Source organism: Manacus vitellinus, unplaced genomic scaffold (genome assembly GCF_001715985.3).
Source record: "Manacus vitellinus isolate BGI_N305 unplaced genomic scaffold, ASM171598v3 scaffold_21_pilon, whole genome shotgun sequence".
NCBI classification, from domain to species: Eukaryota; Metazoa; Chordata; class Aves; order Passeriformes; family Pipridae; genus Manacus; species Manacus vitellinus.
The window spans coordinates 7,342,319-7,355,188 of NW_021939546.1; the positions used below are offsets into that span (position 1 = coordinate 7,342,319).

Consider the following 12,870-nt stretch of genomic DNA (forward strand, 5'->3'; position numbering starts at 1 on the left):
GTCTGAGTGAAATATCAGAACCTTAAGATGTTTTTTGTCTTAGAAAACAAAAAGGTAATAATTCTGCATTTGCAATATTATCTTTTAGTGACCTGTGAGGTTTCACTGATGTCTGAAATGTAATTTTCAGTGCCCTGTTCAGTGGAAAAGCAGCCCTGATTTTCTTAGAGTATTTGTGCCAGTTTAGAAAATGTTTTTACTATTCTTTTTGCTTTTGTCATTTACAATAAACACTCAGCGCTTCTAGGAAGAAAAAGAGATACACGCACAAATTATAAATATGGGAACCAGTGGTCCTTGGGCAAGCACAGCCCTGTATAACAAAGCAACTGAATTTACATGAACAGATTATAAATGCCCAAGGTGTAAATCATGACTGTTGGCCCAACTAAAAGCTCATCCAAAGTTTTTTAAGTGTGTTGTCCTCTGTCCGTGTCTCTTGTGTCATACTTCAAGAGGCCATTAATTCCGTATTAAAACTGCAGCATTATAACCAAATATCTCACAGAGCAACCTCAGGGCCCCTTCACTACAGGGGTACATGTTATGGCTTTTCTTGACTTAGATTATTAAATTAATTGGAAGGAAGAAATCTGAACCCATAGGTGAAACATCTCACCCTCAGATCAGTAACTCTGCTCTGTGTCTCTGGGAAGATGAGATACTCACTTGATCATAACTTCCATCACATAACTTCGCATCTCTAACTCTCAAGTTATATGGAAAAAACAGCCATTTCAGTAGGAAGCAGATCCAAGTGCACCTGGAATTCATGCAACCAAAATTGTCTGATAATGGAAATCTCTTTTCTGAACGCTGCTGAGCTATAGGACTTAGAAAAAACAGATAGATGATGTTTTATTTCTTCAGTATTTTCTCCATTACTGGTGCTACTGGGATGAGAAGGGAACCGTCCTTGATTTCATTAATATTAAATTACTACCCTGTACATAAATACGAGTTGCTGATTTCAGGTTTTCATCCAACTTCCTTGGATATTGACCTCAGTTTTCCTTTGATTTTGCAGGTTCCTACCAACCAAAAGAAGGAAGGCGTTTATGATGTGCCAAAAAGTCAACCTGTAAGTGTAAGTATCTTCCCTGTCTATATAAAGTAAAGAAAAGATGTGAAAGTATATACAGTAAAGAAACCTCTGTGGCTTTCATTATTGTCTGTAGCATTTGGTACATTCCTTGTGATGTGACTTTTATCAGTGTTGTGTTATGGGTTGGTTGGGTTGGTGCAGAGTAACCAGGATTGTAATGTCACTTTTATCCATCTCATTCATTGCTTGAATCTCCTTTCTGTCTTCTCCAACTCATTCCTTGAAAGTCACTATGTGTAAATGTGTTATTTGTGGTTGAGTCGACAATGAACCTTTTACGTGTTAGTGCATGAGTTGCTGCTTGGGTTAGAAGGGTTCCTCTATTACCCAAACCTGTACAAATCTTGCTCTGAGCAAGGATGAGCTGCATTTTCTCCCCTGTAGGATCTGCCAGAACTGCACTTTATATATTGTGCTCTTCACAGCTTGGTTTAGTCAGACAGCAGGGGAGGCAAGGTCTGAATAGAGACTGAGAGAAGTAGCACTAGGAAGAGGTATGTCAGAGCATTGTGACCTCTGCAGTGATTTTCTGCAGCCTTAATGGCTATTCTTCTCAGATCATTTCTTGGTGAATACCGTGTGCTGATAGGTAAAAGATTTTATAGGGAGCTTCATATCAAATATTACAAAGAAAAAAAGGATATTTGCATGAGAATCACTTTTCTGTCATTTGGGGAAAAAACCCAAACAACCAAACAACTTACAGCAAAGTCCAACCTAACATATACCGTAGAAAAGCAATTATTTTTCCAGTAAAGCCAACTTCTGTGGTAGATTAGTAAGTACTGTAGAGTTGTAGGGCAGAGGTACATGCAATTGCCATCAGTTTAGCTGTGGGAAATGCTGAAAGGAAAAGCAAAATTAAGTGTACAAAAAGACCTCACTCAAAATGTTCCTGAATGGCAGAATTTTTTCTCTATATATTGCATTCCTTCCCTGGATGTTGTGGGCTGTAATCAGTACATTGAGAATCCCTCCCAGTATTGCTATACATTATTTCTCTAGTGCTCTGAGTATACAAGAGACTAAGCTTAATTCAGCTTAATTTTCTCTATCCTATGCCTTGCATGGACATTAAAATATTAAAAAAATAGTAATAATATACTCTTGTATCCAGAAATCACCATTCCCTTTCTGTGTATTGGCATTTTGAAGAGGTGAAGAGTTTATCCCCAAAGTATGTAAGAAATGGTAACAAGTGATTGAGAGACGCAGTGGAATGACAGATGCCTTAGCAACAGGGTGTGCACTTGCTGAAGGGTGGGTTGTACTGTTTAATATAAATTTCGGCTATAAAGACCTCAAGAAATTGTTCAGTTGCTTTGGCTACACAGAAAATTAGTATTTCTGAGGATTTGTGTGATAATAGGGAAAAACAAAGGAAGGGGTCAGGACTTTCAGTCTACTGTAAGTGTGGAAAAGAAGCCTGTGTTCAGTAGAGTGATTCCTTTCACGCGAGGCTGTGGTAACTTGCACATCTTGGGCTGAGCGTGGAGACCGAGATGTGGAATAAAAAAGATGAATGCTGGGGAGGGGCTGGATGGGGGCCTGGATTGTGACATCTCTGGGCTTTGCACAAACAAATAAACCTTGCCATAAATATTTCATGATAAGCCACCAGAAGCACGGAGGCATCGTCACGTTGCTTGGGAAAATCTAGTAAAATAGCTCACGTTGCATAACTAATTAAGGTATTTGTGGGCACAAAATAGCTTTTGATTTTTCACTTGCTTTTCATATAGCTTTTCATGTAGTTCAGTGTTATAAGTTCTTCTGCCATACATTTCCTGTGACTTTTTTATTATTCCTTCAGTGATGTTTCAGATTTACTCAGGGTATAGTCTGTAATTTAGGTCGTTCAGTAGGACTGGGTGTATAGGACACTTGCAGTCATGTCTGCAGACACCTGGTACTAGGATGTCCTGGTAAATAGCATGACTGAGATACAGGGCACATGGAACCTACTCTGTAATCATCAAATACATTTAATCTATCATCTCCATGAAACTGGTTGCACTTTAATTTTTTTTTTCTATTTCATGGTTAAATTTAAAGGGATTAAAGCTTTTCCTTTTAACAACTTATGTACTTTAATTTATGAAGAAAAAGAGAAGAGGAAGAAAGAGGTAGCTGAAATTCTGTTTCACCTTTTTATATTAGTATGTATTAAAAGAGAAAAAAAGAGCAATAGCTCTTAAAATTAGCAATTTAATATTCCACTGCCCATCTGATTTATTGCTTACCCTTCCATGTATGAGACTCTCTGTCATTGAGACACTTGCCATAATTTTTTTTTCAATTTATAGCTGTCATTATTATATAAACCTCTAAAATTCAGTCTGAGGGCAAATAATCTAGCTCATCTACCTGGTTTAAACGTGTAAGGACACTTTCTTTATTAGGAGGTCTTGCTTTCAGTAATTTCATAATGGATGAATGAAGTGAGAAACCTTTTGTAGCTCCTGATAGGTTTCAGGCACCATGAATCCTCTCTCCTGACAATAAATTCAATGCTTAATAACAATGCAGCAAGTTTTGGTTGAGTTCAAACTGAATTGCCCATATTCCCTGAACAGAGATCAATCTTCCATTTTAGGATTGTTTTCCTCTGGTATGTTCCCAGGCAAGTTACCTCTAGTCTGTACACTGAAAAGTGAGGGGTGCTGAAGTAGTCATTTAGGTGCTTTCCAGCCTTGACTCTCTGTAGCCCGTGGAGGGAATTAGGCACTTCACAGGCCAGGTTGGATGGGGCTTGGAACAATCTGGTCTAGTGCAAGGTGTCCCTGCCCAATGCAGGCGGTTGTAACAAGTTGATGTTTAAGGTGCCTTCCAACGCAAAACATTCTGTGATTCTCTGATTCTATGAAATTCCTTTAGTCTGCATGACATGTCCCTCTCAGGTGGAAATAAACATTTGTCTAGATTTCATTCTTCATTGGCTACATATGAATTTTAAATGACTTGCAGGTATGATGACTTCTAAAAGTTAGGCTTAGCTGAGGTGAGATTCACCACAGTGTAAAGACTGAAAGCCAGAATCCCCATTTCAGTCTGCTTTGAAGCTGGGAAGTGTAATTCACACTGATTTTTCAGTAAGATACATGTTCCTATGACAACCTTGGGCAAATATTTCTCCATGCATGGGGGATCCCACTGAGGCTGAGGGTATAGAGCATCTTCCTGGTAGTGCCATGAAGCAGAAGTGTTGAACATTGTGCATGCACTGAGATAGCTGATGTGCCTACACAATACTGTGCCACTGTGTGAGGCCATTTGTCAGCAGGTACCAAAGTACTTTATAGTCTGGCTCCTCATGATCTCCGATATCAAGTAATGTAAATACGGTGCAAATGAGGCGGAAAGGAATGAGTCTCAAATCTCGGGATTTGAACCTACCCACTGAACTCAATTATGAGTGGTGGCTGGTTGCCAAGTCACTTCTCTGACACTGGGATGAAAAGATTGCTTACTCAATATGATTCTTGTATTTCCCTGTCTCTTTGCTGCATCTCTTCCCAGCAAATCCTGCTCTCCTGTAGATTTCCTCTGCCGGCTGTGCAGCTCAGCTCCTAACGCACACTTTTTACGGTATCCAGTTCCCTCCCAGTATCTCTTCCTTCTCCTGTATCAACTTGCACTTCTTGTGTTCATTCTTATTTTCTCTCTGCTCCTTCCTTAGACCAGTTCTCCTATTCTCCATTCATTGAGAGCAGACATCAAGCCAGACAAAGAAAGCAAGCTCACCCCAAAAAGCTTGTGTTAAGTGGTGCACACTCCGCTTAGAAATTCTAGTTCTGTGTGTGAAATTAACTGTTGTAAAAAACGGAAATGTTTAATGAGCTCTTTTTGTCATAATTTCCCTTCATCTCCCATTAAACATCCGCATCAAGTTCTACCTGTCACGGTGTTTTTAGTAACAAGAGTCAAACTGTAAATACCCTTCACAGAGACTGTCAGTCACGTCACAATAAAACCTTCTCTTCTCATCAAAATGTCTAAACTATCTGCTTAACAATTTTATGAAGGCTTTCAAACAATTCATCTTACTGCTGTATAAAGATCCAAGGCACTATAGCTGGTGCCTTACAATGCAGACACTCATTTGGCTGGTGCCAACTACATGGAGAATATTAAACCAGGATGGCGTGGACAGGGAGGAGCAGATGAAGTGGGACCTGAGCACACTCAGGTTTAGAAGCCATAAGATCTGCCTGGTCATTCTGCCCAAATTAGGATACTGTGTTTGGGAAAGCTCAGTTTTAATTCTGACTTGGATAAGCTCAGTTTTAATTCTGTCTGGGATTACAGTGCCATTTACATGTCTGGCTTTCCCCTAAGTTTGTATCAGTGGCTCTGCAGAAGCAACTTGCAGACTTGCATTGACTTCAGCCTCCACAATCCAGCTTTCAGGACCAAATTCTCAAATGTGAGGAGAAAGAGAGTGCACAGATACAGTCTCTGACCATCTGTAATGAGAATGCTGTCCAGTTTTATTTATGTTTGCTAAAAGAGACACCTGTGTTCAACCACCCTGACTCAGTTACACTCAATTAAACCCCATGTGTGAGGTTTAATATTTCAGTGTGGGACATGCATTTTTACAGGTACAGCTATTTGTTGCAAAATTTGCAAATATATTAATTTGTTATGATAATGTCTTGTGGCATGAGTTGATGTTTTGGTGGGCCTTTGCTTTTTTTAGAATCATAGAGTCATAGAAGTGTTCCACTGGAACACTGACAGGGACGTCTTACAGAGATCACAACCATAAGCTTGTAGCTGCTATATACTTAGTGGGGTGTTAGTTGCTAACTAGTTCTAATAGCTAAATCTGTCTTTATATTGTTTTGTTTGACTTTCTATAATTTATTCTTTTTTTTATAAAAATCTGTTTTTTCTGGGGATATTTTGTGCTTTATTCCTTAATAAAAAATTTATTGGCACAGGAAGCAGAAATCAGGTTCTTCTCCTTAGTCCTCCCAGTTTATAACATCTGTAACATAAAGTGATGAAGTTTCTTCATGTGTGTTAAATACATGGTTTATGTAGGTCTTAGCACCTGAGCTCAAAATTAGGGATTTTTCAATTGAATCTTGAAAATTTGTTCTTGCATTGTTAGGTAAAGCAAGTACACTTAGAAAGTTGTTAACCTGAATTCAGAGTCTGATTTCCAGCAATCCAGAGGGCTAGATGTTTGAATTAATCTGTTGTTAGTGTATAGACTATTTAAGATTAAGAATCTTAATCTGGATATTTTCTGAGCATTGAAAATGTGCCCATGCAAACTTCAGGGTTCAGTCCATCCCTTATTTTATATTGGTGAGTCAAATAGCAGGTTTTAGCAGTCAGTGTAAATTCACAGATGAGAATATAATGTCCTAGTTTAATTAATATAATTAAATAGTTTAATATCATGTCCTAGTTCTTTTATGCCATATTGATATTGTGGGCCACATCTTGAGCTCTTTTTAATCTGTAGGAATTGTGCTGCTAGCAGACTTTCCATTCCTGCATTGGTAATACCATTCACCCAATGTGATCCTAAACCCTGCTCGGCCAGTGGAATGATTACATGCTATCAAAGCATTGAATTTACTTCCTAGTGCAATCCTTTAGGATTTTGGGACGTAATCACATAGTGTGGGAAAGCTGTAATCCAGCAGAGCTGCCCTTGATCAGTTTTCCAGTGTTCTCTCTCTGTACTCTTCAAACAGCAAGAAACAAGGAGGCAAACAAAAGCTGCAGGCTTTGCCCTGGTGACACAGTTTTCTTATTGGATATAGGGCACTTTGGTGCTGCCGTGTGTGGGGGAGTTTAGATTTGTATTTTTAGTAACGAACTCAGGCAATATAAATAAATGACAAACATTTTAGTGGCTCCTCACAGTTATCCAACCTGTTGGGTCACATGTCTAATGACTCCATGTGTGTTTGTGTTCCTAAATTTCCCTGGGTTCCTGTGCATTTTCTGGGATAATATTCCGGACCTTTTGATATTCTCCAAAGTGGAGAAAAGAGTGTAATTGATCTCACTGATTGTGGCATAAAGCTTTGTTACATATAGTGAATTTTTGTCATTTTTTTTAGTATGACTGATGCAGATTTTGTCTGATGGCTGCTGGTACATTAAGTTGACAGCTGCACCTTGTATTGATTCACTACATTTTGATTTGCTCGGAGCCCTACAGCTCACAGTAATTTGCTAAAATGTTTATTCACAGGCAGTCTGTTTTCTAAGTAGTGAAGTTTATGGCTTTACCTCTTCTGCATCACTGTATGCATTAAATTATATCATTTGCACAATTTGGGGTTTATTCACAAATTTAAGGTAATATAGGTCTGGGGAAAGTGTTGTATGTATTTGGCATCAGTCTGGGGAGAAGTTGTTGTAAATTATTGCAGATTCATTCAATCCTACCCTACATTATTAAGTACAGAAATACACAGGTTTTGGCTTTTTTGCCTGCTGAAACTCAGGAGATTTCAAGGTTTGGAAAATACCATGAAGGCAAGGTATTCAGTAATAAAGGTAGAAATAACTTGTTTCTCAAGCTTGGTTATAGCTCCAGTCACTTGTTTTGAAAAGCAGTAGATACAACTGTATAACTGTGCCTTGCAATTATTTTAAAATAGTAAGTACGGGGTTATGCCTAATTCTCTTCCATTGTTAAGTTTATTCCCTGAAAGCATTCAGAACTATCTCTGCTGTCACAGTCTAGAAGTGGAGTTTTGCTTCCAAGTGGAAGTTTGAGTTCCCATCATCACTTGTCTCTCCCATCTGCTGTTAAAGAAAGCCACCACGTGTCCCATGGCTGTTTGCAGTGTGCCCCCAGGCAGTGCTGCAGTCTCCTGACATTAAAGGGCTTATCCCAACCTATCTGAGCTCTTACTGTGTCCTGTGTGTGTGGGGTCCAGAGAGGATATTTAGGAAGTGACCGTGGGACCTTTGTACCAGCATCCTCTGTGCCCTGGAAAGTTTCATTATCTTGAGTTTTGTGTTGCCTGGGAGCAGCAGGGGTCTGGCTCTAAGCTAGAGTCACTCTTTTGGACTCTTGATTTATTAGAGTCTGTCAGAGAAAAGTGGTAATTGAAGTGTTTTAAATACCATTTCCTATAAAAGTAAACACCTCAAGTACACGGGGAATTCAGAATTAAGTTCCTTGCAAATGAAGAGAAAATAAACAAATGAGTAAGCATCTGTTTTGATCAAATGAAGAGTTCCTTAATTTAAAGGAAGCTATTGAGCAACAGTAAAGCAATTCAATTCACTCAAACTCCTCAGTAAGCTGTGATGTCGATTATATTCAACTATCCCAATACTTGAACTGCTCAGGGCTGACTAACAGGGTTTTTAACCAGCACATCCAGTGACCAAACAAAGGAAACTGGACAGCTGATGAATGCCAAGAAGCTCAAGGCTCCCCTGTGGTTGGGTACATCACACCAAAGCCATGACTTGGGTTTGTGACTTCAGGAGAATTTGCTGAATAAGAGTGAGCCTGAGAAATAAGAGTTACCCTGTGAAACTGAAGAGAGAAATTTTGGAGGATTCCCATGTTCCATGGGATCCTGAGCACTGGATTTGTACTCTGTGTAAGTGTGGGATGCCCAAATGCATGTATTTTGGATAAAAATTGGTGTAGTTTTATGGCAGCTCATGTTGCTGGCATGACCTGTAGATGGAATTGCCTCCATCTCTGGAAGTGTTCAAGAACAGATTGAACAGGGCTTGGAGCAACCTGGTCTAGTGGAAGGTGTCCCTGCTCATGGCAGGGGGTTGGAACAAGATGATCTATAGGGTCCTTCCAACCCAAACCATTCCTGATTCTATGATTAAATGCTCACAGCAGCCTTACAAGTGAAGGGTTGTGCTCAGCTGTACCTGTGTAAATCGGGGTTGAGGGTAACATCGTGACTGTCCTTCCCTCGGTTACTGGGAAGGTTTATGGCATTTGAGGATCTTTACCATCTGCTGGAGGCTGAAGATTGCAAAGGCATTGACGATTTTTCCTTGACACACGTATTCTTCAGCATATTCTCTTTAATTGGGAAGTAATTGAGCAATTCTTTGTTGAGTTACCATGCGATGTCATTAATTCAGCAGTAGTTTTACAGGAAAACAATATGTCTGTGGGATGTTTTCAGTGTGTCTCAATGTACTAGACATGGTTTGACTGATGATTGGTTTAGTCACGATTCCGACATGCTCCCTCATTATAGTTCTAATTGTTTTTTTTAGAATGAATTGTAGTTAATTAGCAAGCTGCTTGAAGCTCATGGAGCTCATAGTAATATCAACAGTTGTTGTATAAGGTTGTGCAAACAACTGGGGCTTTCTTGAGCTACAATGGTGATTCAAACCATCAGAAAAATTATTTGTCATGGCCAAAATATTTACATTTTCAACTAAAATAAGATAAAAAATATTTAGTTTGACCAACTATTTGACTTGTCATTAGACTTCCAGTGTAAAATCCGTTTTAGAAGAAGGGAAATCGAAATCCAGAGAGGCTGTGTAGTTGGGTGACCCCTCTTTTGTCTGCTGGGCTGAGTGGTACAGCACTTCCACTGAATGCAGGAAATCAAGTTTAAATCCCTCTGCTTCTTAAAAGAGTTGAATAGCTAATACTCAGCTCAAAGGTTAATTACTAATTGCTGGTTATTTGCTATATTTAGTATCCATCGTACTCTTTTTTTTTTTTTGCTGAGCTCTGTGTCAGAGTACAAGTTAATTACCACATTTTTTTTCATGTTTTTAAGCACCTTCTTTGCTTCGTTCTCTGAGACTACAAAATCACATTTTGTAAGATGCTACTTTTATCATCTTGTTTTCAAAAGTGTAGCAATATTGAGCAGGTTTTCTCGTGCCATATGTCAGCATAGATCCCTTGCCATTGGTAAAACCAGACTGAGTAACAGAAGTTGAATTTCTGTCTTGATATGTATCTAGGAGTTAAAGAAGAAGGTGCTTTGCACTCCTGTGAGCACAAGAGCCCTGTTTTAGATTTCCCTTTAAAAATTTGAACTTTTGCATTGCTTAGAACAGATGTTTTTCCGAAGACTGGGCGATCAGAGGGAATACTGCAGTGGAAGTGGATCAATTTTGGTTTGGTTTATGAAAACTGCAGTTTACTTATCTCCTATCGTTGTGGGTGCCTTCCAACTCAGGATATTCTATGATTCTATGATTATCATTGCTTCTCTACTCTTGATTTCTCTCCAGCTCTTGGATAATATGTTATTCTTTAGAGAATAGTGGAAAGTGTCATGAGGAATTCCGCTACTGGCTTGGAGTGGTTCAAAAAGCTTGCTGCTGCTTTAAGAAGCCAGATTTCCATATTTCATGTTTAAAAGATTTACAATATGTCTCACATGCCTGTATAGAAAGATGGAGCTTTCATTACATGTTTAATGTCATTGCAATACAAGGATTAATACTCCTTCCTCCGCCTCGGTCTGCGTGGCTGGTCACGAGTGAGTGGTGTGCCCCTGGTTGACTAAGCTGTGGTGGGGGTGTTTCATATTCAGGATGATGTCTTTTTGAATAATTAAACAAGCTTTTACATCACTCTGTGGAGGAATCTTTCCCAGAGAAAGATCGAGAACTGGAGCATGTCTCCAGGCTTCTGGTTATTTTCTGTTGTGCACTGGCAAAGGAGGGAGAGGATTGTTGACTTTCATTGCAAAGGTTAAACTCTTTGTGTTGAAAAGCTGAACCAGGGGAAGGTTCATAAGGCCAAATTTTGCCCTTGGTAGCTGTGTCGCTACCTCGCCATGGCCCCCCAGAGCAGGCTCTTCCATGCTCTAGAGAGATGTTTCACCCTTAGAAAGTGTCTCCTCGCTGGTATGTGATGCAGAACACTAGCTAATAGAAGACGTGGCTCAAGTACTCCATGATAATTGGGCACTTGGGGATGCTCTGTGACATGTTGGGCAAATGTTTTCTGCAGGGTCCTGCTGTAGCACAGGTGGGAATTTCTAATGGGCTGTGGAACGCCGTGCACGTGTTCCCTCTGTGCTGAGACGGGGTTATCCTTCAGCTGCTTTCACAGAGTGATCTGTGCAGCTGGTGCTGCATCACTGATGCTGGAGAATGGGAGTCAAATGAGGAGGCATAAACCCTTCTGGTGTCATATAAAGAATATTTTGAAGGTCTGTGGTCTTTGAATGAACAGACAGAGCTTTTTCCACACTTTCCTTATCTGGGTCTGGGGGAACACACCACGAAGTTACAGAACTGAGTCCATACTTGATTGTGCACAATGACATTATCTTCCTTTGGCTTTGCCTTTGCTTTGCCTTTTCCCAGTCTTTTTTTCTTTTTTTTCTTCACGTCTATGATGAGATGAGGCTGTTTCTGAGATTTTTAAGCTAGCGTGGGATTACTGGCTGGTAACTTGTATGAAGCTTCCCAGTCACCTAAGATCTGATTTTCGATAGCTTGCTGTTACGTTTGTTTCTTCAGAAATAAAGTCTGCAACAGTATAATAAATGTTACCTGAAATTTAGCGTTCTGAGGACACTGAAGTGATGTGTTAAATATGTGGATAGATACAGATATGTTTGTGTCTGAGGGCAGATACTCCAAAGTTATTTACACGCACACAAACTATAGATTTAAATGTCACTTGAATTATGTAATTTTAGAAATTGGAAAGAAAATATTTATCTTTGATGTGTTTAAATTGGTGTTACAGTTCTTCTAGTTAAGAGGAAGGCATGTTTTTTCCTGCAAATACTTGCCTTTAAGGGCTTTTGTTGTTCAAAACTCAATTATTCCTTTTTTCCCTGAGGATGCTAAGGCTTTTCTTTCTCCAAGCCAGTGAAAAGTTCCATTAATGTAAGCAGGATCAGAGCTCACTGGGTATGCTTATTGCTGATTTAATAAATATTTGAGAAAATGAATAGTTATGTTGCAAGTGGTAAAATTGCTTTATACACCAGATGATGAGATTTAGCACAAATAGTGTACGTTGCCCCCACATCCCAGCAGCATTCAAACTCTCTGTTTTGACTGCCTGATTTCATATCTGTGCTCACAGCAAGATGGAAAGGGTTTTCATTTCAATGCTCAAGTCAATAATTATGGAGGTTATCATTTTCATGCTCAGAAATTCATGTCATTTTCATAAATCATTCATCTCATTTCATAAATCATGCTTTACAGCTGGAGAATGGAAACTTATTGCTGGACATTGATGAAAATCTTGTTTCAGTCACTCAGGTAAGGTTGTGACTCAAAATGTTTTAAGAAAATATAGATGAAATCATCTATAGGAATAGCGATATTGGAAAATGTTCAGCTTGGGATTAACTTCACTGGAACGTAGCTAATATCAGATGTGAATAATTTAATGAAGCATAATGGGTGAAATCAGTTCTGTAATGACAGTGAAATCACAAAAATAAAAGATAACTGTTTGGTGTCCAGAATCTCATATGCTGCAAGTGGATAAAACTAAGTCTGTGTCAGAGAAGATGCATTCATTTATTCAGGCTGAGAACTGAGTTGTGGAAAAATTACTACAGATCTGAACCATTTGGGACTTCAAAATGCACCTACAAGTGTTGCTGTTTAAAGCTGCCTCTAGTCAGTAAATTAATAAACTGTGTTCCCACTAAATTTGTTTATGTTCTCTGATGTAGTTCTGTAGCTCCTGTTGCGTTTGAGGTTGCTATTCTGTAAAGAAATATTTCCTCTGTAAATATATTTCTTTTTACCAGAGAATATTGTGAACGAGGGTTTATTATAACAAACAGTGATGT

At 39.1% G+C, this 12,870-nt stretch overlaps 1 protein-coding gene across 9 annotated transcripts in view; it reads left to right on the top strand.

Moving 5' to 3' along the window:
• DAB1 (DAB adaptor protein 1) overlaps window positions 1-12,870 on the top strand; it is a 433,753-nt gene that overhangs the window by 401,218 nt on the left and 19,665 nt on the right. For 6 of the 9 annotated variants that reach the window (XM_018072295.2, XM_018072293.2, XM_018072298.2 and 3 more), the window contains 2 exons: window positions 1,028-1,087; window positions 12,272-12,328. In XM_018072295.2, the coding sequence (XP_017927784.1) occupies window positions 1,028-1,087; window positions 12,272-12,328 (117 nt within the window). The remainder of the gene's footprint in view (window positions 1-1,027; window positions 1,088-12,271; window positions 12,329-12,870) is intronic. The other 3 variants (XM_018072299.2, XM_018072301.2, XM_018072297.2) reach the window with 2 other exon arrangements.